The sequence below is a fragment of the Phacochoerus africanus genome, chromosome 1 (genome assembly GCF_016906955.1).
Source record: "Phacochoerus africanus isolate WHEZ1 chromosome 1, ROS_Pafr_v1, whole genome shotgun sequence".
Taxonomy (NCBI): domain Eukaryota; kingdom Metazoa; phylum Chordata; class Mammalia; order Artiodactyla; family Suidae; genus Phacochoerus; species Phacochoerus africanus.
Window position 1 is genome coordinate 126,321,900 of NC_062544.1, and position 27,875 is coordinate 126,349,774.

Below are 27,875 nucleotides of genomic sequence, written 5' to 3' on the forward strand. Positions count from 1 at the left end.
GTGGGGAGCAAGTGAACTGGTAAAAGTGGTCAAAAGATACAGAGTTCCAATAGTAAGATACATAAGTCCTAAAGATGTAATGTATAGCATGGTGACTACAGTTAACAATACCGTACATTAAACGTGAAAGTTGCTAAGAGAGTAGATTTTAAATATTCTCATCACAAGGAAAAGAACTGCAACTCTGTGAGGTGATCAGAGTTAAGTGTAACATAGTTACTGTTAATAACAAACACACTTATTGTAGTTATCATTTTGCAATATATACATACCATGTTTTCACTTAAAATGAATACATTCCATATCAAGTATATCTTTAAGAAATATGGGGAAAGTGGCATCGCCATTAGCATTTGCGTTAAAAAAAAAGAGAGACAAAAGAATGCAGTTGTAGCATCTTATGGTTTAAGAGAATTAAAGAGAATTGCTTCTTCTGTTTGCTAAGTGTCTGACACTTGGACAAATGAGGTTGGGTCTCCAAACCTCCGTTTCCTGTGATAAAATGGGATGATAATAATAATACCCACTTTGTCCAGTGGTCAAAAAGATTAAGTGAGATGATGAACATAAAGCACTGAGCACAGTGCCAGCACTGTTTCACCTCGTTCTGAAAACCATTCCTGATGGGAAATTCTTATCTTACCCTTTGTATTGCTGAACATTTTACAGCTTGTACTTTTTGTTTCATTCCAATGTCAGTGGACAGGGTTTTCTTTTTAATATCCTTTACTGCCCCCCATTTTCGCTCACTGAATTTTCTGTACTGGAAATAGAGGTGACCTTCTACTTGTGTTCCAGACTTGCTAGCCAGGCCATTCCCTAGAGACACTTAGTGTTTTCTTTAACTAGACATTAACTTGGAGTGGGAAAAAAACAAAGTCTGGCTATTTCTGCATCAACGGAGCAGTTCTTCAGATGCCCTCGGTTTTTTAAATGTTGGAAATCCTTCACTAATTAATCAGGATTTCGAATGCATGCCTATCTTCTAGCTGACAGCCAAAGTCACAGAAGGAGGACAAAAATTCAAGACAGGTCCTCCCTAGAGTTGGCCTCTGGGCTGTTTGAACTCATACAGAAAGACCAAGTCCGAAGCCACAGATTTAAAATATTTTTTCCATCTCCGCCTCCTTCTGTGAAAGTTATCGTGAGTGTATTTGGCCCAAGGCCTGTTAAACTTTTTCTGGAGGCAGGCAGATTTTGACAGTCAAGAGCACAGACGTAGGAACAGCAGAAAAAGGAGGAGCTCTCCCAACCCCTGTTGGACAGAGTGAACTCTGCTGGCTGTCTGACAGCAAACCTTTTGGGAAACAGCCAGCCTTGCACCGTGTTGGAGGGCTTCACAGGGGAACGGATGTGATGAGAGCAAGGGGGTTGAGCGAAAGGGCTGGCAGGTGCCCACTTCCTGGCTCTACTTACTTCTTGCCACTCCTCTGCCCTCCAAGTGTAGAGCGGACACGGTGGGGCTTGGCAGGCACGTTCCGACTCTGGTCTAGTGTACTGGTCGCACCCGGTCTCTCTGGCTACTTTGTGTGTTCCCATGTGACAGCCCACATTTCTCCGCTGGACGCCTTGGCCACAGGACACAGAGCACTAAGAGGACAAGAGAGTGTAAGTGGGGGCTTTGGGTCATGTGTGGGAGGGGGCAATTGTTGCGGTGGAGAGGGTCACAGGCCTGGGGGACGCACCCGTAATCCAATGACCTTCACAGCTATTCACAAGGCTTTCTCACATCTTAGATCTGCAAACTCACTGCCTATCAAAGCTGGCCGAGTGAGGAGGGGACTCAAGTTTGGGGGCAAGCTCTGGAGTTAACAAAACTCTTGGAAGAGGCTGGGGGAGCTCATTAGGAAACAAACAGTCAGTACAACCTAGAAGTGTCACCTTGTGAGATGAAAATCCCAAATGAGTTCTCTCCCCGAAGATTGGAGGGTCTTAAAAATGGGAGATACATACGGCGATTGTACAAGAAAACTTCTTGGCAGATTAAAAATGTAACCCAAGGAAAGGAAATCACTGAAGCTTTTAGGGCCTTATAAGTAGAATTATTTCCCCCAGTCTTTCTTTTTTTGCTCCTATTCCTGGAGATAGGAGATTTTTTTTTTTTTTTAACTATGGAATTCGTTAGACTCTTTGTCTGTGTAGAACCTCAGATGAATATATGAAAAATAAAAGCGGACAAAGAAAAACCAGTTCCTTGTGTGTTGTGTTTTCAGCCCTTGAAAAATACTGTTAATCAGGCTGAAGCATTTTGTTGACCAAGCTGCAAAACACCATATTAATCTGCAATTAACTCTCCTCTAAATTAATTTTTTAATGGTTTCCTCATTGCTGTGTTTCATAATCTCACTTACGGGCAGGCCAAGAATTATTGTCTTTATTAAGCTTTGGACAGTCAGAAACTAAAGGCAACGTCTGACTGGAAAGAACAGTCTATTATTTCACCTAGCTATTAAAAATTACCAAGTTTTTGTGATTGCTCAGCTTCTATTCATTTGTCTGATTGAGAACACAAGCTTAACATACATTAAGGCCACATTCCTAAGAGGAAGTCTTCTTAAAGAAGAGAATCACGCCTTTAAATTAGACAAAGATTCTTGTCCAATTAACCTGCAGCAGGATTCATCCTACTCAGAGGCTAATGGGAATTTACTATCAGGAAGCACGCCCTAATGAATTCTGCTGCAAATGAATCTTATTTCCATTTCAGATGCAAAGAAAACAGGGGGCAGTGTTTAGAAGTCAGCTTGGGAAATCATATCATTTCACATGAGCCTATGGCAGGCAGGAGCTTAAATGTTCACGTCCAAGCTAGCTGAAGAGAAGGAAATATTTTGGAGCAACATAGCTACTATTGTTTGGGTTTAATGGCATTAATTGGATTGAATGAGTTGATGACCCACAAGAAACCCGACTTTGAAAGTTATTATGTACTGGGGGGAATGAGAGGGTGACTGAGACAAGTGACTGCCTTGTCTACAGAGGATGGTCATTTAATACTTATGGGAGCTACATGTATATTTCCCAGTGATGAGACAGGAAATGAATGAACTCTAACATGGGAAAGTTAGCACATGAATGACAGAAAGAATCATCTAACGCTGGCAACAAATAACAACCAAAATATCCTTTGGCTATTTGAATTTGAGGTCTTAACTATAAAGGAGTACACTTCCAGAACAATGCATCCAAATGGAAATACAAAGAAAAATAAGAACGACTAAGTAAATAAATTTGAGTTTGGCACAGGGCTGATATGTATTCAAAATCTCATGATGCTTTAACAAGGTAAAGAAAAAGGAAAACATGTTACGGGCTTTTAGAGTGTCTACTATTCAGGTTCTAAGAAAATGAAACTTCTTTTTGATGCTATTGTTAGTTAGCGAGTAAATTATTACTCACGGTTCAGCAAAGGCAAGGTACAAAGAGCCGTAAGCATCCAATATTTTAAAAATCACTTCTACAATGTTCGATCATTTTTCAAAAGGCAAATAAAGACAGAGGAAATTTCAATTATACCACATGTCATTGTGACTTCTGATTTTCTTAATGTTAAAGCTAGCTTTGCATTAGCGCATTGAAAAATTTCAACATGACTTATCTGTGCAGCAAGGTGTGGGTCCTGCCTCTGTGAATACCTCATCCATGGTAATCTTTGTTCAAAATGAAGTACGCTGCCTCAGAGTTAGTTTTCTGTGTTCACATTTTCTTCCTGTGCTGTCTCAGGGGAGGCAGCATTTTGCATACAGAGCCAGCCAGGCTTACTTGTTGAATTCTGAGGGATTTGATCAGAAACCCCATGAATAAAACAGCATCAGAAAGACCTCTGAATGACCCTGGAGGTGGTGACGGAGATGGTGTGTGCACGTGTGCATGCTTAATTCTTCTTGTTCTATTTAGTCCAACTTTTAGTCTGCTGAGGGAAAAGGTTGAACAGTCTCTATTAACGTGTCTCCCCCACAGCTATCGTTTCTGCATGGCAGTCTATTTGTGCAGGTTTGAAAGTAGATGTTTTTAGTTCCAAACTACTGAGCTGGGAGCTGTGTTTCATCTCTCTGTACTCCCTCCTGTGCAGGTGCCAATTTAAAGGGGCAACCTACGTTTATTTCCATAGATAAAAAGAATCTCTGAGCTTCTGATGTTTGGGGAATTATAATATACACCTCAAAACCTGGACAGAATTTTACATACTTTCCTCCAGGGTTACTGCTGAAATCACAGTGGTGATATTATTTAGGGGAGGCACTAGCTTGAAAAACTAACCAAATATGAACCAACTTTAATAAATAATAACTGCTAATAATGACAGCAACTTCCTAGGCACTTACTATGCTAGGCTCTACTCTCAGGTTTTTCAACCTAATAATTCTTTGTTGTTGGGGGCTGAACTGTGCATTGTAGGAAGTTTAGCAGCATCTCTGGACTCTTTGTTACTAGACGTCAGTTGCATTTCCCCTCTTTTGCCAAATGGAGACAACCAAAACTGTCTCCAGACATTGCCACATGTTTCAAGAAAGTATAATATCACTCCCAGTTGAAAGCTTAGTTCTATTCTAAGCATCTTACATAAAATATTTTTCCTACTTCCTAATAAACCTTTTAAGCTGATGCCCCACAAATCAATAAAGCAAAGAAAGGAGATAGTCACCCTAACTCAAACAAAAGCAAAACCAAAATATAGTTCAAGTAAGTTCTATCCTAGGCAATATACCAAAGCTACTACGGATTAAAATTTGACTTCCAGTTTTAAAATATGCTGCTCATATGATACAGGCTTTTGTACTATGTCAGCAAAAATGTGGGTGAAAAGCCTGTCTTCAAACAACTCAACATCCAATGACTGCAATTAAAATACAAAGTAACAGAGGGTAGAAATCACTAATGCAATGCCAGTTCTCAGGACCATCTGCACATGGTTTCCTTGGTTTCTCAAAGGACACATGCTACCCATTTGCCATGTTTCTCCATTAGATACTCGTGGAATATTTTGGAATCAGACATCACATCAAGCTGCTCTCATTGTAATCATGAGAAAAGTCCTAACCAAAAATGTATGGTAGGTTTATAACACAATTTGCCATTTTCCATTTTGGCATGATCTCTGAAAAGCTTTTAAAAATTAAATATTTTCCCCAATTTAAGACACCACTGATTCCAAGACACAGTATTATACGTTGTATCGCTCAGAAAGAAAATCAGAGTGATTAATTAAATCATGGCTTTTTATTGGTTGTTAGGCCCACTCTACCACAGAGATATTAAAGTATGAAAAAGACAGGCATCTCAGGATTAAATGAATTCATGATCAATTAATGATGATAAAGTGTTATTTTCATTTTAAGCTGATCATTTATTCTGTTGATTTCTAAGCTTCATTTATTTAAAAATCTTCTAAAGGAATAGAATTCATAAAATTCATTTTCCTCTGGAATGCTTTTGAATCATCATACCATGGAAGCTTCACATTTATCAAGCTGAATCAAGAATCTGATGCTGGAAGTTCCCATTGTGGCTCAGTGGTAGTGAACCCAACTAGTATCCATGAGGATGTGGGTTAAAACCCTGGCTTCGCTCAGTGGGTTAAGAATCCAGCAATGCTAGGAGCTGCTACAGTGTGGGTCACAGATTTGGCTTGGATTCCGCATTGCTGTGGCTGTGGCATAGGCTGGCAGCTGCAGCTCCAATTTGACCCCTAGACTGGGAACTTCAATATGCTGCAGGTGTGGCCCTAAAAACAAACAAACAAAAAGAATCTGATGTTGATTTTTGTCTTAAAAGTTCCTCCCTCAGCTCTTAATCAAAGCCATCTAAACAAACTGAATGTGAACTACTGGAAAAAAAAGAATGCTTTCACACTTTAGTGAGGATTTTTTTTTTTTTGACAAATTCAAGATTTTCAAAAGATGCAGAAGTGAAACCTTCCACTTTAAACTTCAAAATACCAATTTTGAGGGAGAAACGAAGATGGGCATGACTGTACTAGTTTCCTAACCTAATATTCTACATGTTTAATTGTCATCGGACATTTTGACATGATGAGAAATTGTAGTAGTTCTTCCCCCTACCCTGAAGAAGAGATGACCAGCATACAGCTACCATCAAAAAACAGAAGGACCAGATATAAAATCGTCTAAATACTGTTACAAATGGATAATCATTCCTTTTGCGTTATATTGCTGCCTTGGGATATTTCTGTTTACCACTGACTGGATCATTAGAAAACCAATAATCTTTTAATCATGCAGACTATCTTTCTCTGTCAACCAGTGGGTCCGATTATTTTCAGGTATGCTTTTAAATTGCACAAGTCAGATTTCACCCGTGCACCATCTTGTCTTGCCTGCTTTTCTAATTCAGTTCTACAAATCAAATCAGAGCATTAGGAAGTTGGCCCCAGACCATTACATAACTGTGTTTGCTTGCATGTTCCACAAAGGTAACTAGACTTTTCTAAGCAATCATTTTGAACAGGTGCAGTCTTTTCTGCAGAGGCATTCTGATAATCCTATTACCTTATGTTTGAAAAAATCCCAAGGGTTCAAACCTAATCATCCCGGCTTTGTGAGCAATTTCAGACTTCCCATCAGGATCACAGGATACGAGAGTAAAACTCAGTTTGTGGTTACCAATAAGGAGTAAAAGCTTCTTTTAATCGTCCTTTTTACTGAATGAATTGGCCTTTAAAATGAGCATCATTTAAATGCTCTCAACTTTATATTCAGGACAAGATGCAAATAGATAAGCAGAGGCCAAAGAACATAAAGAAAAGTAACAGAGCAGGAAAGTGCACCAGAGGACAAGCTAATTAGTGCAGTGTCTTGAATAATGTTAGCTGTAGGCTTCTACATGAATTGAATAGCTCCAAAAATAAAAGGGCTGCAAGTTACAGATGACAGTAGGTACTCAGACAAACCATTAAGGAGGACAGGTATGAAATACTGCTTAGAAATCGGATCCTTAAGGAAGCCAGAGGAGGAACCCTCTCTAGCTGGGCATCCATGCTTTGATTGCTAAGTTAAATAAAAACTTCCAAACATGATCATTCTGATAAAAGCACTGAGAAGGATGAGGCTGTTCTGCTGGGGAAGGATGCAGGCCAGGTTTTCTACCTCTGTGAAGGGAAGCATGACTGGGAGGCAGAGGGTTCCATGATGACAGCTCGGGGCAGTTAAGAAAAAAAATCACATTTCTTGGAGTTCCCATTGTGGCGCAACAGAAACGAATCCGACTAGTATCCATGAGGACGCGAGTTTGATCCCTGGCCTCTCTCAGTGGGTCAGGGATCCAGCATTTCCATGAGCTGTGGTGTAGGTCACAGAGGAGGCTCAGATCCCATGTTGCTATGGCTATGGTGTAGGCCAGTGGCCTCAGCTCTGAATCGACCCCTAGCCTGGGAACTTCCATATGCCAAGGGTGCAAGCAAGGAAAAAAAAAAAAAGAAGAAGAAGAAAGAAAAATTCACATTTCTGGAAGAATTTTCCATGAGTCATGTTGGAATGGAGGATCCTCTACTCCTCCTCCTGTCAGCACGACTGTGCAAAGCTTTTTGGGGGGGTCTTAGAAATCAAGACCCAGACTCTGAAAGAATCAATTCTAGAGGCTGCCAAACCTGAATCTAGTTTTCTATAGGTCCTTAGGAGGGTCTTCACCCTTCTCCACTGCATGGGAGAACCACATGTTTAGAAAAACCTCACTGAATCAACTAAGTGGAGAGAAAGAACAGCATTAAATACAGAATATATGAAAGGAAATTGGGCCTTGTTACTCTTAAGCAAGCACCTCAACCCAGCTGAGGAAATGTCCATGTGTGGGGTGACAAAATCTACTCTAAGGACCAGATGTGATGACTTTTGTTCACCCATCAGTTGTTCATAGACAAATAGAAGCTTGGAAAATTCCCTCTTGAATTCAACAGGGAAATGCTCTTACCCAGTTTCTGATCAGATTACCATTAGAACTAACAGAGTCTAACTATAATCAGTTTCTTGGGTACTTACCCTCCCCACACTCCCTTCCCCACTGGATATACACACATTACACTCATCCAGACAAAATATCACTCTTGAGAGCTTATGAAAGACCAGTGAGCTAACTACGTGCATTCAACTCTGCATTAAATCCTCAGAAGAGCTACATGAAGTCAGCTCAGGAAGGTTAAACAAATCACCCAAGGTGATATAGCTAGGAAATGACAGAGCACCCACCCCATCTGTTCCCCTACTTCTGTTTTATACAAGCTAACAGGCAGAGGAATATTCTCTAATACTTTATATTGACAGTCCTTTCTTTAAGAACCTCAAAGGTAAATTCAGACTCAATTCCTGTCAGATGGCCAGAGTCAACCTTACTGGAATCCAAATTAGTGGTTTTCTAAGTGGTCAATGATAATAAAAAATGCCATCAGTGGAGGATGGAGGAGCTACTCTGTCCTGGACAGATGACATCTACATCTACCACCACTTAAGACTTCACCTTCACAACTGTCATAGGTATTATCCAAAGCACCAAGGGCTGAAGCCACGTGGGCAAGGTCCCACAGCGAGTAAGTATCCTGTCATAAAGATCTTTCCCTCCCTGCTCAAGCTCCCCTCTGAAAAACCAAAACCGTGTAGGGAAAATAAGCCAACACACTGGTGTCGGCCATGTGGCCGAAGGTAAGGAAGCAGTTGGTAGAGGAGAAGCATTGCTCACCTGACTCCAGGCGCCAGCCTTCCACTTGGGGCATCGTCCTCCTCGGCACTTTCTGTGCCCATTTGGCTTAGGAAGGTGTTTACAGTAATCACCTTCTAAATGGCTTCCATCTTTTGCCATGCAGTAAACATTTCGTTGTTTATGCCCTCGACCACAAGAGACAGAACACTGAAATATAAAGCAATGGCAAGGTTGTTGTTTTTTTTTTTTTTTTAAACCACATGGAATTTGATTAAAAAAGAAAAACCTGTCACAAGATGCTAAGTTCATGCTAATAAGAGTCACCATTCCCCCTTCTGCAGCACCATACTGGAAAACATCTCAAGGCTCAACATGGAAGGAAGGAAGCCTTGGAGGGAAAAATGTGGACAGCATGACAGCAGGAACCCTGTCTAATATTTTGGGTCTCTCAAGAGTGAGGGTAAAATCTTGATAATTGAGGCCAAAAATGAAGGCCATGAACCTGGTATTACTATGAAATTCTGATTTAAAGAAGATATACTATGAATTAGTAGAATTTCTTTTGGACATCTCACTTTGTGCAATCTCTGATGAAGGTATTTCTTCAACAAACTGCCTCGTGATTCACTCTTTTGGATAAAGGTACGTTCCTAAAACAGAGCTGTGTCCCATTTCCTAGTGAAATGATTTAAGGAAACTCTTCTACCATTTTTCAGAGGATAAGCTCTCATTTTCCCAGCACATTGGAAAGGAGGTGAAAAAGGCACGTTTTGAAAGGTAAGCTAGCAGGTGGGTCTGTGCCAATTTTGGGAGGGAGGCATTACCTTTCAACTTTGATCTGAAGGTTCACTGAACTGTTTTAAATCTGACCTTGTCTGACCACATCTAAGAAACTTGACTTTGATTTCCGAGTAGGTTTCTCAGGAAGGTTTAGGAATCAAAGTGCCCATGGACTCAGGACAAAAATTTGATATGACAGCTTCTTGTGGAACAGGCAAGAGGCTGGCCCCAGTGAGTACGCTGAGATATTCAATGTCCATTGCCTCATTAGCGATTACAGAAGTCATTACCCCTGGGATTATAAGCTTGCTGGCTCCGGTTTTCAAGACACATTATTTCCCAATATAATGTTCTTGCATTTCAGAGGGAAATGAGTTTAAGAATGAAGAGCAAAATGGGAAAATGCAATGAAAATAGATTTCAAGTGTCATTTCCTTCTACTCAATATTTCGAATTTCCTCTGCTAACTTTGCGATGTTATTAACTTAAATGGCCAAAGTGCTCTTTTATGGCTAATAGATAAATAATACCATGTAAAACATGTAGCCTAATATAAATTCAACCACTATGACCCACATGCTCAAAGTGATGCCATTCATAAATGAGCCAGATGTGCTTTTCTAGTTAATATAAGCCATTTAAAAATTTTAATAGTTGCTGGTAGAGAAATTTAAAATATGTATATTAACATGTTTAGCTATAACTTTTTACTTTAGGTAATGGAAACACTATTCTTTTCATCTGAGCTCTCACCTTGTGATTATTATGATTTAGTGTACCCATTCTGGAACTTTTAATAGAGAATACAGTGTGGAAGGAAGGCGCCCAATTGGAATATCTATACCAAAACAAAAACATCCATCTTTAAACCTACCGTATTTTGATGTATATAAAGACTTTGGGTTCTAATTCCAGAAGGCTTTTAGAAAGAATTTTCAAGAATTAATGCTATAAACCAATGGTCTAACGACTTACACATAGATAATCCCTATTATTAGTGACTAATTTTTATATTTTTCACTGTTACTTTCATGAAAAAATACAGGCAGAATTAGAACTTGGGGTGAGATCACTTCTTTAGTCAGCCAACATTTACTAAGCACCTATGTTTCAAGAATTCTTCAAAGTGCTGGGAATATAGTGATGAATAAAACTGACCTAATCTCTGTCCTCATGGAGTTTACAGACCAGTGAGGAAGACCAGCATCAATCAAGTGAGGGCAGGAGTAAATATGTACTTGTTAATTGAGATGAATGCTCTGCAGAAAGAAGGCTAGAGTGGTTGCAAGAGGGCTCCCTGAAGCCAGACTATGCAGAACTCGTGGGTCATAATCATATACTTTATTCTCCACAAGATGGAAAATCATTGACGAGTTTTAGTTGGGTTAAGACATGGTCTGATTTTTGTTTAAAAAATTCTACTTTGACTACTGAGTATACAATGGGTAGAAATATACCATGAGCAGAAGTAAGAACATTGCTTAGGAAGCAAATGCATTTGTTCAAACAAGAGGTGGTGGTGGCTTAGATTAGGGTGAGAAATAGTGGGGTGAGGGAAGTGGGTGGATGTAAGATATTTTTTGAAGTAGAAATGATACTTTCTGAGGCGGGTGGAAGGCAGAGTTAGGAAGGCCTCCCAGGTTTCTGGCATGTGCAGTTGGAGAGACAGATGGGAAAAACAGCATTGGGAGTCAAGAACACATTTGTAGGAAATAAGCTGAATTGAAAGGCTATAGATTTGTGGGTAGTAACATGTGCTTTATTTGGGTGAAGAAACAGAGTTATCTTTGAGTATCAGATGAACATGGGTCAACTTAAAGCTTGCCTCTCTCCCTGAGGGATTATCATTTTAACATACAAATAGTCCAGACAAGCTGTCCCTTAATATGGAGGGGAAAAAGAGAGTTGATGGAGATGTTGATTTAGAAATCTGTCCAGGGAGTTCACATCATGGTTCACCGGGAAATCAATCTGACAAGTATCCATGAGGATGCGGGTTTGATCCCTGGCCTTGCTCAGTGGGTTTAAGACCTGGTGTTGTTGTGAGCTGTGGTGTAGGTCACAGATGCAGCTTGGATTCCACATTGCTGTGGCTGTGGTATAGGCTGGCAGCTGTAGTTCTGATTCGACCCCTAGCCAGGGAACTTCCATATGCCAAGGGGGCAGCCCTAAAAAGCAAAAAAAATTTAAATAAAATAGAATAAAAGAATCTGTCCATTGGGCTGTAAATTCCAAGAGGGCAGGGATTAAGACAGTTTCATTCATCACTATACTCCCAGCACTTTGCATAATTCTTGAATTCAGTAGGTGCTCAATAAATGTTGAATAAACAAATGAGACAAATCCCATTTAATGGTCATTGGAAGAGAGACCTTAAAAATACAGAGCAACCTATAAAGGCAAATTTGAAAAGGCACAGCTTCCTCTCATTCATTATGTGCCAGGCACTCCTCTAAGACTTTATAAGCATTATTTCATTTAATCATTCCCCAAACCACAGACATAGGTACATTATTGGAGACATTACTGGAGACAACTGGGTTTTCAAAATAGCATAATCATAATGCACAAGATTTATATATCTTCCCACATGACTCCAACACAAGTGGCTAGATATCTGTTGGGAACAAGAAGAGCACAATGAAAATAATTAAGTTATCAACAATATTACTGATCAGAATTCTGAATATTCTGAGGGGCATCACTGATGCTACTCATATCTACTGCCCATGAAATGAAGATAAAGTTGATCTGAAATGTGATACCTTAAAAATCTTTTAAAAATATCTGGATTAGCTGCATCCCCTTCATTCCTATATGTAGTCCTCTTAGTTGGGGACTTAAATGGAACTGACTTGGAATAAAGGATGAATACTTCAGCATGAGTCACTCACTACACACAGTAATTGCCAAAATCAAGATCTAAAAGCGATAAGGAAATTCTCATGGTATCTAATCTGATAGAAAACACTTTTCATTTCATGCTTTCTAACTTACCAATGAAGAAAAGCAGCTGTTTGTGGAAATTTTCATGTCTTACAGGTTTATTAACAATTTCATAATAAGGCCTATTTCTAACAGGGTCTATTATGATTTCATAAAGAAGTTGTTTTGATAATCAAATAAACACAGGTTTTTAGCTCTTCTATTCTGAGGGAAATTTCCATCTGATCATTTCCAGTCCTTTACCAAGTAATGACTTTTGCACCAATGTGCATCAATGAGTTAAATTTAGTGCATCACCTAATACATGCTATTTATTGGCTAAACAGCTGAGCCTTCCTGCTTTGGGGAATATTTAACTTCTTATATTTGTAGGCAGAATAGCCTCCCAGTTTGCCGGTAGGACTCTTTTGACTTTTTCTCTCTTTGGGGAAACAAATGAACTCGTTCAAGAGAAAAATTTTTCCCCTGGACTTTGAGTAACACTCTTAGACAATGTAATCTCTGCTTGTTACATAGAGACACCAAGGTCAGTATCTCAAATGTCTGGACTTTCAGGCGTTTGTTTCTGTAAGAGTGTTCAAAAGGAATGTTTAAATATGGAGCTCTGTTCAGATGTCGTCTTAACTTTTTAGACTAAGGTCTCAGAGTTTGAAATCCTTGCATTTCAACATATCTGGTGGAAGTGAAACTCCAGTCAGAACCTCTACTGAGAGTTGGCTCTCTCTGCAGTGGTAGATTTGGATGCTGGATGCATTTGTTTGCCACTGTTCCTGGTGTGCTGTCCCTGGCATTAGGGATGCTCTGCATTGGTCCTTTCACTCATATTGAAGGGTTTGGTCTCTGAGTCACAGAGAAACCAGAAAACAATGTTTGCCTTCATGAGAATGGCTTCAGACCTAGAGAGAATGAGATCCCAGTATTGCTGAAGCTGCTGAGAACCTGGACATCCAGATGGATATGGAGGACCACACAGAATTGGTAAGGATACCATAAGAAACCAAGAAGGAATAAGGGGAAGGTGGAGGTCAGGGATGCATGAAGAGTCTGGCCAAAAGACAGCTGCTCAATGGGGCTGGATGATGCTGGGGTTTAGAGGAAGCACTAGAGGCAGTGGGTTGTGGACCAGCACTGAGCTGTAGCAAATGCTTGATACATAAGGTTACTGGGTGGTCCAGGAGGACGGCCCCGGCAGAATGTCTGGGCACAGTTGAGTATATCTGGGTGGCTCCTACCTCCAAGTGATATGTACACAAGAGATTCTGTTGATATGAAATGTATTATGGAGGACGGTGATCAACTAGTCCATATTTCCAACCAGAGAACTGGCTGACAGCAGGTTAGAAATAAGACAGAATTGAAAAGCCAAGAAAAAGGTCACATTCTAGAAGCTAATACTAAGCTAAGCCAAGACTCTGCTGAACTGAGGATTTTTTGACAATCAAATAGCTAACCATCACTCTGAGACTGGTGGAAAGAGTTCAGTTGTGAGGCAGGAGATTTTACTAATTATTATTCGGTGCCTTTCCCTTGTGATTATAGAAAATATGAAAATAACATCTAAATCACTTCTTTTAAAAAGAAGTGCATATCTTTTCATAACAACAAGCTCTTCTCGATTCTACTCTCATTTTGACTTTACCAAAACATAAAGTTAATCCTCATCTGTAAAGTATGATATCAGAACTTCCTTTGCCAATTACAGTGACAAATGAAGTAAGTATTGCATGAACATGACACCATCAGGAAAGGAAAAGGGATTCCATCCAATACCCACTGTTCCACCAGAAGAAAAAAAAAGAAGAATGTGAGCACAAAAATATAGACTTAGGGAACAAAGTTTCAAAATCGTCAGTGCCAGACTTGAAGAAACATACAGGCTTGTCACATAGAAAAAAGACAGTAACTGCAGTTCATATATGTTTACTATTGCTTTCCACGTGGTAGGCAATAAGCAAATATTTATGGGAACGAATGAAAACAGGAAAGCTAGAGCCATCACAGAAGTGTACTATAAACCAAATGCCATGTTTTCCTAAAGATTCCAAGAAATAACCACCTGGAACCTGCCCTATAGTGCTAATGCTGAACTGATTTGGCATGGTTATTTAGATTCACAGAGGCTGCTCCAAGAGCCCTGTTTCAGCTGGAGCAGAACTATTAGAAATCACACTAGCTGACTTTCATTGAGCTTTTACTATAAGTGGGACTATGGAATGAAGGATACTGGCTTCTCCCATTTAATCCCAATAGCAGCCTTATGACTCTGGTACTATGGGGATTCCTTTTTACAAATAAGGAGACTGAGGATTAAAAGGGTGACATCACTTGCCCAGGGTAACAGAGCCAGGAGGAAGCAGAGGCAGACTTCAAATATAGCATGTGTGTTTCCAGAACCATTATTTCCACAGGCGGCTCACCTCTTGTTCTACAAGAGAAAACTAGGACCTCAAAGAAATATCTCTTACGACTATTTTAGAGACCTCTGCCTCTTTAGTCTCTCAGGAGGAGGGTAAATACACAATGTTTCTCTGACTTTAATACTTTCTGCACAATCTCTTTAGCATCTTGGGAAGAAAGAAGCTATGAAAAGCAAATATGCAATGATGTAAAGATAAAGAGCCACATGTCGCTTTGGACAAAGCCACACCCTAGTTCTCTCTTGGCTGATTTTCAAGGTTGATTTACTCTTTGCAGCTGGCCTGATGCCACATGATCATCTCTATTCACTGATGAAGGGCCCTTTTCATGATCATAAATGGAAGGTTACAGGTTGCAAATTCACCAAGGACTAAGCTCTCAATGTTTGAGGTATAGGTCATCTCAGAGATTATTCAGCCCATGTATTTATTTTACAAATTCAATGCAATGGAAAAGGAGAGAAGTCATGCTCACAATCACAGAGCAAGGAAGGAAGAGATGTGTGCTTATGACTAGGAGCTCCAGTACCTAGCACATTACACTATTTGGCACCAATCGCACTAGGGACTTCTGACCAGATTCTGGTGTTCTCTATATTGCCTGGGAACCACAGATAACTCAGACATCCTGGTCCTTTCCACTCCAATTCAAATAAGCTCACAAAGAGCTAGCAAGATGGGCTGGGGCTAACCAAGGCAGGCATAGATTCTGCACCTCTGGCTCTGAGGGACTGCCAATACCAACAAGACTAAGTATAAGGTGCCAGTTAAGAACAAAGTCCAAGGGGTGGCTATGCCTGGCATATCACAGCTCACCACATGGGTGCTTGTCTTCCCCTTGCTCTAAAACACACCCCTTCAAGACTAAGGCACAGGTTTCCAACCAAGTCAGATCTTGGTTGGAAAGCCATCTACTGTTTTACCATGGTGCTATTAGGAACAAGCTACCTTTTCTCAGCTCAGATTTGTTCTCTGTAAGCTGAGGATATAGCACCACGTACACTCACAGGAACTGCAGAAAAATTAGGTGAGACAGTGCCTATAGAGCTTTTGGTGTTTTGGGTGGACAGTGCAAAAATCAACACTCATTCACTGTCCCTGTTACTACTCCTCCTATTCAGTGGAGTCTTTCAAAATATCTCCTAACATGCACTTTAAAAGGTGAACATTTTAAAAAATATATGTTAACTAAAAAAAAAAAAATTAACATTCTAATACAGGCACTGCTGGGTGAAAGAGGGACTTAGTCTGGCAAAATCTCCTCCGTGTGAATGGGTGAAGAGCTTTCCTTTCTAAAGGTCACAGAGAAATCCCCAGAGCAGACATAAATGTTGACAACTCCTTCTTTTCTGCAGTGCCCTTTTCATCCTCACAGGCTATTACTTATTAATACTCTTTCTTCTAACCACAGAAGACAGAAAGACAAGAGGAAAGAAAGACACCACACCTGAAAGCCACCCCTATTTTCTATTCCATTGTTTCCCGCTCACATTTACTATCTTAAGAACTCCTGTGTTTCTCGTTTGTTTGTTTGTTTGTTTGTTATTTCTTTAAACGTCCTCAAGCACAGAATCAACATCAGCGATGACCGTGACCAAACACATATTCATTCACTTCCCTGCTGGGTTCAGCTCAGCTGTGGGAGTGGTAAGAGCCCTTTGTCAGAAAGCAGAGCTCCTCATTGGCGATGTGAACCTATTTAGGGAAATTTTTATAGGGTTTCCCACAACTCAAGAATGGCTCTGAACAGGGGCATCAGGGAACCAAAATGACCAAGCAGGAAGGAGAGGAAAGCTTGGCCAGGAAACAAGGGCTGTGACTTCAGGGCGTAAAGCCAGTGCTGACAGGCCTGCCTGATGGCCGTTTATGTCCAGGACCACCATGGAACTTATTACCATGAAAAGGAGCTAAGAAAGCATGAGATTGGCAGGGAACACCCTGGAAGAAAGTGGATGTAGGAGTCACGGTCATGGCAGCTGGCCATCTTTCCACCCTCAACACCCCCAGCCTTTTCAAGGCTACAAAGATCTAAGACTCGGGAGGAAAAGGAACTAAGAGCCACATGTCAACTGCTAGAGCACACTTGAGGGCTCCTTTCAATACTCTGTCCAAGTAGGTGGCCCTGCATATGCCTTGCAGGGAAGATGGCAGAGCCAGGAAAAGATGGAGAGGCAGGGAAAGGTGCTCATGATTCCCAATTCCCATCACCCCTAAGAATTATGAGGCACCGGGTTCTCTAACCACCCTCTACAACCTCAGAATGGAACAACTTTGTAATAAAGAAGGGAAATACATTTAAACATGAAATACAGTAGCATATGAAATTGGCTATGGAACTTGTGAAACCCAGATTGAGCTGCTTCTTGCTGGTGGAGGAAAAACATTACAGTTTTTGTCCCTATCAAGACAGAAACAAAACCTAAGAAAATATGCAAAAGCCATACATGGTCATTCTAGCCTGGCTACACCTAATTGGTGCCAGCAGGAATTTGAGGTACCATTACTCCTAACATGCCCTTTCTCCATTCCCAAGCACAGTGCCTATATTTGTAAGGATCCTTTTCATGGTTAGATGTGATGATTCTTTGTAACATGGCCTCAGCAAAATCATAATACTGGTATCTTTCAGGCAAGGGGTGAAGATGGTAGCAGGACCTATACTCTCTGCTTGCTTGGGGCTATTTATAAAGGCAGCTTGGAAGATGGGGAGGGTAGTAGGTGAGGTTTTTGTTTGAGCATTCTTTATTCCCAGCTATCCCAAAGGTGGGTGAAGAAGAGCCTGAGTAAATAAATGATGGAAAAGTTATGGCTGGTGGCAATAGGAACCCAAGTTTTTTGGTGCTCTGAAGGTGAACTGTGACTGAAGGCCAAGGCTAGAGGGTTCAAGGGGTACCTGGAGATGTCATTCTGCTAGAAGATGACAACATTGGAAAGACCCACTTATGACTTAGGCTACTGTCATAGGCAGCCAGGAAAAGATCCAGGAAGCTTACATCACTTTTGGGAAGGCATCTATAGAAAAGCAACCCATGGGGCTGATTTTGGACTTTCATGCAACCAACCAATTTCTAGTCTTTGAGCTTCTTCCTCCCCCCAAAGAGCTAGACTAAGTATAATTCAGTCATTTAAAAGACACTAGGGCAGAGTTCATTTAATTGCCTCTTTCAGCCTTCCTTTCTCTGCCTATCTAGCTCTTCCTCCATCAATTTGGTATAAGAGGACCATCTTTATCTGCCAGCATGTGAAATACTTTACACTGAAAAATTTACAAGTTTGGGGGCAAATAGTTCATGTAATGAATTTGCTTTTGGGTGGGTATTAATGCCACTCCAGAACTGAAACGTGCAAACCTGTGTCTGTAATAAGAGAAATAGATCTCAGCAAGAGAGAAAAAGGTTATCTTAACTACTGTTGAATGAGATGTTCATCCTCCAACTTTGTAATGCTCTACTGCGAGTTCCATTAGGACCAAAACTGCTACCAATATGCACTATTCAAGTTCTTCATGGCTTTCCTGTCTCTTTCTCCTGCTTACCTTTGGTAAAGGTAAGAAAAGGCTTTGGTAAATAAAAGACTCAAAAATCCCACTATGAAAGGATGAGATGAAAAGAAATAAAAAGACAGCTAAAATGAAATGGCTCACAACATGGAACTGAGCATGAGAAGTGGCTAAAATTTTATGTGATAGTTTTCCATGAATTTCAATTATTCCTGCACTATTCTGGCTACTATTTAAATGGAAATTCAAAGGTTGAGGCAGAAGAATGTGGGAATTATGAACTTGGTTCTGGAATCAATCAGACCTGGTTAGACCAGTACTATCTTCTTCTTTGTGATGTGATGCAAGCTGCTTAACCAGGTATGAAATGACGACGAGGAAGCATCTCAAACCTAACATGTCCGAAACAGAAGTCCTGATCTTTCCATTATCTTCTTCATTTCAGTCAATGGATGGAAATGCTATCCTTCCACTTACTCACTGCACAGAATTTGGAGTCATTCCAGCTCCTCCTTCTCTTGTATCCCATATCTAAAGTCAGAGTGAATCCTTCAGCACTCCCTTAAAATATATCAGAGTCCTACCACTTCTCATCACTTCCACTGAACATTCTCATCAGAGTATTTCAATGGCTTTCAAGACCTACTTTTATCTTTGTTATCCTGTAGCTTCCCCTAAATTCAGAAACCAGACTCATTCTTTTAAAACAAATTTAGGTTCCTACTCAACTCTCCCTCCCCCCAATCCCCATTGGCTTCTGACCTCAGTAAGTAAGCAAAAATCCCTCCAAAGATCTCTTTCTCTCCTTCTCCCATGATCAACTTCCATGTTCCTCTCCATCAATACCATCTCTAATTTTATATCTAACCAGCCACACCCCCTCTATTCCAGCCACACTGGCCTCCTTGTGATTGCCAAGGTATTGCTATTACCTGGCACACTCTTGTCTCCAGATCTTAACCCAAAATACTCTTCTCCTAGGTATCCACATGGCTTACTTTTATGTTGTCTCATTTCTCTGCTCAATTGACACCTTATTGGAGACCTGCCTGACCTTAAAATTGCAGTTCCATCTCTTCTTCCATGTCATTTTCTCTTTTAACATCTATGGAAATGTCACTTTCTTTCACAATATATATTTTACCTTTGTTTTGTGTGTTATTTATAGGTTATCTGCCCCTCCCTGCTAGAATGTAAGCTTGAGGAGTTCAAGGATTTTTGTCTCTTTTGTTCACTGCTATCTCCCCAGTGCCCAGAGCAGCGCCTAGTTTACAGAATAGTTAACACACACACAAATGCATTAGTGAATAGTATCTAATACAGACTAGAGCCACTTATCTCACAAAAATTTTTAACAATTAAACAAACATTCTGTATAATGCTTAGTTCATTGTAAGAACCAAATAAATAATGACTGCCCTCTTCTATCTCCTGTGTCTATTCAGTCTAAAACTGGCTAAGCACTCTTGAGGTTTAATATTTAATTTATAGTTACAGAACTGCATACTGCACAGGGGACATCTAAGAGGAAAGTTATCTGAGAATGTAAGATAATGGAAAGCAAGGAGTTCCCGTCGTGGCGCAGCGGTTAACGAATCCGACTAGGAACCATGAGGTTGCGGGTTCGGTCCCTGCCCTTGCTCAGTGGGTTAACGATCCGGCATTGCCGTGAGCTGTGGTGTAGGTTGCAGACGCGGCTCGGATCCCGCGTTGCTGTGGCTCTGGCATAGGCCGGTGGCTACAGCTCCGATTCAACCCCTAGCCTGGGAACCTCCATATGCCGCGGGAGCGGCCCAAGAAATAGCAACAACGACAACAACAACAAAAGACAAAAGACAAAAAAAAATAAATAAATAAAAAATAAGATAATGGAAAGCAAGGAGTAGAAGCTGGGGGGAAAAAAAAGCAAATAAAAAACAACAAACATACAAATATTAAAAAAAAAAAACCCAAACTAAAGACTTACACACCTATTCCAAAATAATATGTCTAAGTTTGAGCCTGATTTTTTTTCAAGTTCCTTTTCCTTTAGAAAAAGACTCTTGAATGTATGGTATTCAGAACTATAAAATCAACATCAAGCCTGAGACTGTATAACTGCAGACTGAATTCAATGGAATTAAATAGTTGCCACCCTTCTATACCCTCTCTATAAGCTAGCTACCACAAGCCTCTCTACTAAGTGAGGTGGTTGTTACCCAAATAATAGGATCAGGCCACATGCAGTTTTCTTAGTTCAACAGATCTCTCCTTACAGATATACTAATTCACATCATTCTCGTGTGCTAGTGCTATAAATGTTCAGGGAAAAATTAGCTCTTTTCAGAGCTCTGCTCTGAGAGTGGGTGACCAAGCCCAATTTCTGAGTTGCTTTGAAAACCATTCAAAAGCAGGTGAAGTGTTAAAAGGGCTTATTCAAAAATTCAGACCCCAGAGACTCAGCTTCCAGGGCTTTTAAAAAGCAGAGGCGAGCTAAAATGGTTTCCACTATGGCGAGAGCCTGTTTCTTTTATGTGTCACAAATCCAAATCTGAACTTCTGGAAGTTTTGGAAGCCCTACCAGAGAGGAAGTGGAAAAGCATGAAGCTTGGGAGTCCATTGGGTCTGGATCCAAGAATTACTTATTGTATGATGCTAGCAAACTTGTTTAGCCTTCTTAGAGCTCAGTTTTTCCTACCTGCATAATGGACACAATAGAGTCCACTTTGCAAAGATTAAATGAGGATTAGTAATAATGCTTACAAGGCACAAGGCCCAAAGCTTGACTCACAGGAGATGTCTCCTCTTCTAGTCAAATCCATCTGGTCAATGGCAGATGGATACTTCTATGTGCACATCAAGACATGTAAGATAGCAGGTTATCAGTTGGTGACTGGGATGTGGAGAAAAACCATTCATTCAGAGAAGTGAGATTTCAAGGGTGGCTTCATCTTCTCATAGCCTCTAATAATTGGCAATACTATACTTAGTTAAAAAGCAAAACTCCACTTCTAATTTGAAAGAGATTTGACATAGTTAGTCCATTGGTAATTAATTTAAGATTCTAATTACTTCTGGAAGGTGGAACGCACTCATCTTATGGAGAACCAAGGTCTCTTCTCCACTGAGCTCCAATGAGTATTTTTTTTTTTTTCATAAAAATTTCTGGTCTTCCATTCAATAAAGTTTAACCACTGTAGGAAGAATCCAATATTTCATTAGGGCTTAGGTACCACCATTACTGAGGTTGATGACAGGACCATGCCATTTTGCTTGCTTTTCCTCTACCGATAGATTTCTTCTTTGGTCTTAAAAATTTGGAGTCGCTACTAGAGTTTATAATCATTTTTAGTGACCTTTTCGAACAAGAAGGATTGAGACTGATTTTCCTTCTAGGGCCAGGAGATGCATCATCTAAAATGTTCTGTCTCACTGATCTCAGAGTTGTGCCTGCCATTCTGATCATATATACATATGTCTGCAGGGCATGGGGGCTAAAGTTGGTAAATGCATAGCAATGTTATTTGCTAAAGCAGGAAAATTTGCAAAGTGGAAAAGGAGAGGTATGCAGCGGTAGAACTTGAGAAACTTTCTTCCCCAGAAGTTCAGGCACTGAAGAGCCAGGTTAATGCCACACATCTGAAAAAGCTGCTCACAGCTTGCCTTCTTAATGCCTATTAGAATATGGAAAGGAAAGTTCTGCTGAAAGAAACTCAATGAATCATGGAGGAGAGATGCCCCCTCCCAGAGGACATTTGCCAATGTTTGAAGATACTGTTGGTTATCACAACCACAAAGATATGTTGCTGTCATCTTGTGGGTAGAAGCTAAAGATGCTGCCAAACATCCTCGGATGCCCAGAGTAGCACCCCGACCAAAGAAGTTTCTGGTCCCAAATGGCAATAGTGCCGAGGTTAGGAAACCCTGCTGCAGGCCTGTTTGCAACTCATGGAACACTCTCTGTACCACTGTCTCGGTCTCTAGTCAGAAACATGGTCTCACTAAGATTAATTATGCTTTTATAAAAGTATCCCCCCCAAACCTTTAAACAGTCAACTCAGAAACCAGTTCCTAGATATGGCTGGACCATTACAAATGTGCAAATTCTACCGTGGGTGAGGGAAGCTGTTTGTTTGAAACATAAAATGTAGTGGAGTATTTCTCTCTCTTGCTTGCTCTATTTATCATTTATCATTTATCTATCCATCCATCCATATCTATACAAACAGTGCTATCAGAACAATCCAAACGTATGAACATGTTGGAGTAATCCTTGTTTTCTTAGAAATTCTCATCCTCCTTTAGGCCTTTCTATGCAAAGTTGGTCTTCCCTGCCAACATTGCCATGCAGAACGTCTGTGGACCGCACTGGGCACATCTGTACACATTCACAACTTCTCTTCCTGGCTCCAGAAAAAGAATGACACTGCCTGTTGGTCTGTAAACTCATAGTCTGGTTGGACAACTTTGAAACCTCATATTTTCAAGTTCATCTCTGAAAATCTTTGACCTTGCTGGGTTCCTAGGATTCCATATACTACCTGACGGAAAATTCAACTCTTCAGAGAGAAGTGTTTTTGAGAGCTAACTAGCATCATTCCATGGGGCTTGCAACTGTGACTTCAGCTTTGACTTGAGATTATGAGTCCTCCCTCTCTTGTGGGGGCCACACTGTACATGGTAAAATGCTTGGAAATAACCCTGCTTCTCTTTATTAGATGTCAATAATACCTCTGAACCCAACCAACAAAGTCTTTAGACATTGCCCAATGTCCACTGGTGGGTAAAAATCACCCCCAAGGGAGAACCACTGAATTTTCCTGAGGTTTTCAGAAAGTCCTTCAACAAGCTCTCAAAATTGAGTTGATTTTAATTGACTTGATGGGGGCCAGGGCACACAGAGATTTTTCTGGATGGGGGCGGTAAAGGGCCCACTGAACATTAATTTAACAAGGTCAAGATCCTAGGCTAAAAGGGTTGGGAGGCCCTGGTCTTAGAGAACATGACACACACAGTGTAAAATCAATTCCCATGCACAGCGATGGAGATCACAACTACAATGAAACAAACAGGCTCTTCTGGACATCCCTTCCTCAATGACATCATAGCCATGACCCGCCACTGCTAAGAGGTTCCCAGATATTCCATATCTGACTAAGAGACAACCAAGGAGAAAGAAATCATGATTTCACTAAGAAAGGGCAAACTGCAATGCAGGAAGAGGGGAGTTGGTTGGGGGAGGGCTTTTTGTTAAGCCCAAGGAAAACAAACTATGCATTTTTGGAAAAAAATCTTTAGTTTTCAAAGGAATCTGAGCTTTGACTGGGGATAAATAGGTAACAGTGGATACCTGTATTTGGCCAGGTATGTACTGGCAAGGCTGGAAATGAAAGTCTGGGTTTTCCTGGGAAAAGGGGAGCCAAAAAAAAAATTAAACACACACACACACACACACACACACACACACACCATTCCCAGGGGACTTTCATTTTAGCTTCCACTCCTGTGGGAGGGGTAGAGAGAGGAAGGGAGGAGACAAGGAGAAGAAAAAGTTCATGGGAAAAAAAAGGCAATGAAAACTTAGGAAAGAGGCTGTGTGTACCAAGCTCAGACTAAAGCACCTACTTTTATTATGATGCTACACTGCAAATCTTAGATTAAAAACAGCTTCATAAAATGTGTCAGAATTTTTAAAGCCCTGAAATAAATTCAGACCTACCTTCATCTCCTTGTGAAGTAAAATACACACTCCAAACATATTTATGTTTCCCTAAGAATTTTTTTAAAAATAAGAGTTCCTGTTGTGATGCAGTGGAAATGAATCTGACTAGAAACCATGAGGTTGTGGATTCGATCCCTGGCCTCACTTAGTAGGTTAAGGATCCAGTGTTGCCGTGAGCTGTGGTGTAGGTCACAAAATACACCTATTTTGTTCCACTGGTGTACGTGACTGTTGACACGGCTTGGATCTAGCATTGCTGTGGCTGTGATGGAGGCCGGCTGCTGTAGCTCTGATTCGACCCCTAGCCTGGGAACCTCCATATGCTGCAGTGTGGCCCTAAAATAGAAAAAATAAAATAAAATAAAATAACATTTAAAAAATTTTCATACTTGAAGAAAAATTGCAAGAATATCACAAAGAACTCTTTCTCCCTCTTATCCAGATTCTTCAACTGCCAACATTTCACTACATTTGTTCCTTCCTTCTTCCTCCCTAAACACATTCATATATGCCATTATCATTTTGTTTTTTCTAAACAGCATGCAGACAAAATGTCCCATCATCTCAAAAACTCTAATTTTCTCAAATCAAGGATACTCTCCATGAATACCATACAAGTTGACAAGTTGGAAAAATCACTATTGATATACTACCACCATCTAAACCTCTGTGTTTCTTTTTATGATTCCCTCCTATAAGTTAGTTTTTTATTTCCCTAGTTTTAGACCAGCACAATAAGGATTTCAGCTCCTGAGCAGCATTCAGAATGGGGTTGCTCATTCATTCATTCATTTGGATATTGTTAAGGATATGCTTTGTGTAAAGCACTGAGCTTGAACAGTGGGCCTCTACAGGCCAAAGGAAATTATGGTTTGGGGCAATTAAATAAATTATTTGGTTAAAATGAGTTTCACTTGAAATGTGGTGGCTATGGTTACGTCTCTTCCTTTGTTTTAGTTAGAAAAAGGAAGCGAACCCACTTTTTTCATGTCAACTTTTCCCTCACTTCATCTTACACAGCTCCTACATGATAACCACGTCTTAACACGCACCTGCCACATGGATGGAAAATACGTCAGGAGTTGGGAGGACAAGGAGTGAGGAAGGAAGCAAATGTAAGGACAGAACTCAAGGGGTTTAACTGTCCTGTCAACGGGCAGGAATAAGCCTGAGTATTGCCAGAAGAAAAGTTCAATTCCTGTAGCTTAGTTTTAGCTTAAGAAAGAGTTTGCAAGATATCCCCATGCATTTAATGTGTTTCATTTCAACCACAAAGTTACTACTATGAGATCACTTTTTAATAAACTTTAATTAGTTCATTTTCATAAATCACTTGTAGTGCAACAGCTTATTATGTGCTATGATAAACTTTATCACCACAAACACCTATAAATCCTCTAATTGGCTTTACCAAAATCTAACTTATCATCCTGATTATCTATATATCTACTGAACAAAGAAAACACAGATTTATTACCTCGAGTTATTCTATTCCTCTTTTGTATATTAAAATGTCAGACATATCACCTAATGTGCACTTAATAAGTACTGGATGCCCTTTTTTCCCCCTCAGAATCTCCTAGAAGGTCCAAATCTTGCTCTTTACTTGGTTTAATTTTTAAGAGAAACAGTTTTCTCATATTCATTCCTTTAAAGTGCTTAGCCAAATTTGAAAATGACTCAATAATTCCAGAATGTTTCAATCTGGAAAAACAGAAAATCTTAAACTGCAAACATTCTCTTTCCACAGCTTTTTTGCCACTTCCCCAACTATACAGTAATATGAGGGAATTATATCTTGGTGATGAGGTTCAAATCCTGGTTTAGCCAATTAGACCTAGAACCAACTTGCTAAGTTCTCTGATGGTGCTAAGCAGAAGAGATTAAATTTGATTACGTGAGGAAACGGCTTTGCATAATTCCTAGCAAAAAATAAATGCTCCAAAACATGACTTACAATAAAAAGTCAAAACCATCACAGTAATTACAGAAGGAAATTTTACCAAATTCAGTGAGGGGAAAACAGCTCTTTTGTGAGTAACTGAAGTGATCCATTCATCTCCTTGGGGAGATACTTCAGAAGAAAGTAGCTTAGGGACAGTCATTTGACTTATTTTCCATTTTAGTACATAGACAACCTAAGAGTGGGCATAACAAATTAAAAAAGGCTTCTAAAAAGTGACCATCTGAACAGTTAATAGATTAATTCAGATGTCAACCTAAAGGGGCAAAAACCCCTCACAATTCTCTCAGGTAGCTGGGAAAGAGAACTGATGACATCATTGAACAATTTGCAGCCAATGTTGTTACATACATTTTGATATCTAGAGGCATCAGTATGGGATATGAATGCAAAACAAACCATGATCGTTTTCTTAACACTAGGGAGTTGAAGTTAAAGGAGAGCAATTGTAGCCATGGAGGAGACACTGCCTCATCTCTGGTGTTCTTCTGAAGAGTCTTTGAAAGAGAACTCCTTAAATCTAATCTGCTCAACCTTTACCTACAGGGCTCCGTGAATATGGAAGTTTCCCTCAAGAAACTTCTCCTTCAAAGAAGGAGTGATCTCTTGGAATTCAAGCTCCTACAAGATGGCTACCTGGTGTTGTCCATTTCTGCTTTCTCCTAAAACGCATCAATCAAGCCTTGCCCTTTCAACCCACAGAGCACATAAACATTCTTTCTCCTTAACTGAACTTACTGCCACGGTGAACTTGAACTCTGAGATGCACAAGAGGAGAGTCTGTTTTAACAGCTGCTTGGACACAGAGGCCCCGGAGTTACTACTCTCAAGACAGCTGGTTCTGTCTCTCTTTTCACTGTCCTATTTTTTCAAGGCCCAGCTGTCAGGATATACCCACTGAAGTGTTCCCAAACAAAGGCACAAAACAGAAGACAGGCAAGAGAGTGGTACTTATTGGAGACGAGGGCATCTGACACGGGGACCCTTTACATGCTGACATAGGGTTTTTCTCCCCAGTTTATTTTTATAATTGACCCCGTGGCTAGCTGAATATTAATTGTTAACTGCCTGAGGCTGCCCTGCCCAATTCTGTTTAAATGTAGAGTAAATGAAATAACAATTTAAAATGCAGGATCCATGTTGCACTTAGCCACATAACAAGTGCTAAATTATCAGTCACATGTGGCTAGTGGCTTCCATATTGGGAAGCTAAGATAGAAGATGTTTCCATCATTATAGAAAGTTATTGGACTGCTTTGGCCAAGGTATAATCTCGTTCTAATAGGAGAAAGGGATGCTGATCTGGCTAAGAATGATAGCTTTGTAGGTTTAGCCTATATTGATTGTTTTCCATCCTACTTTGTGTTCACTCTTTTCTTGGCTGCCAATTTTCTACTTTTATAAATTTCTGCAAAGGGATGTGACGGTGATTAAAACAATCCATGACAATGATCCCACTTTAGAGGAAAAGACAACAACAAGAAGCAAAGACAGTGGTGTGGCAACCCACACATTCCAGATCTTTTTATTAGTATCTATGAAATAACAAAGGGGGAAATGGACTCTCAGCCACAACTTCCCACACTAGTGTGGAGGCTGAAAGATACCTGTGGGGAGAGGCAGAAAGTCAGGCCCTCCACAAATCCTGGCTCTCAGATCACTGAACTATGTCTGGGTTCTAATATAAAGGTGAATAGAAACACACTTTTTCTCAGAAGGTTTTTAAAGGTTCCATATCATTAGCCAGGAAGCATTGTGTCAGTTCTTTATGTGTTCAGTTCTGTTTGTTTAATATCAAATTTTCTCTGTCTCCACCAGAGTGAAGAGCTCTGACTTGTTCATCGCTGAATCCTTAGCATTCAGAACAGCCTGGTCCCAAAGAAGGCACATTAAAAGTATTAGCTGAAAAACGAATGCCTT

General features: G+C 40.2%; 1 protein-coding gene and 1 long non-coding RNA gene across 6 annotated transcripts in view; one reads left to right on the top strand and one right to left on the bottom strand.

The window, feature by feature from the left end:
- Positions 1-27,875, bottom strand: part of ADAMTS9 (ADAM metallopeptidase with thrombospondin type 1 motif 9) — a 174,109-nt gene that overhangs the window by 40,831 nt on the left and 105,403 nt on the right. The window contains exons 29-30 of the mRNA XM_047778629.1: positions 8,689-8,856; positions 1,417-1,590 (exon numbers count right to left, since the gene is read on the bottom strand). Of these exons, the coding sequence (XP_047634585.1) occupies positions 1,417-1,590; positions 8,689-8,856 (342 nt within the window). The remainder of the gene's footprint in view (positions 1-1,416; positions 1,591-8,688; positions 8,857-27,875) is intronic.
- On the top strand, positions 986-27,869 carry LOC125126349 (uncharacterized). 5 transcript variants are annotated; one of them, XR_007134605.1, is made up of 6 exons: positions 986-1,608; positions 8,991-9,291; positions 9,366-9,426; positions 13,105-13,353; positions 25,013-25,107; positions 26,502-27,869. It is a non-coding gene; the product is annotated as an uncharacterized LOC125126349 (long non-coding RNA). The 5 variants fall into 5 exon arrangements; XR_007134604.1 differs by lacking the exon at positions 25,013-25,107 and having other exon boundaries at positions 996-1,608; XR_007134607.1 differs by lacking the exon at positions 25,013-25,107 and having other exon boundaries at positions 997-1,608; positions 13,206-13,353.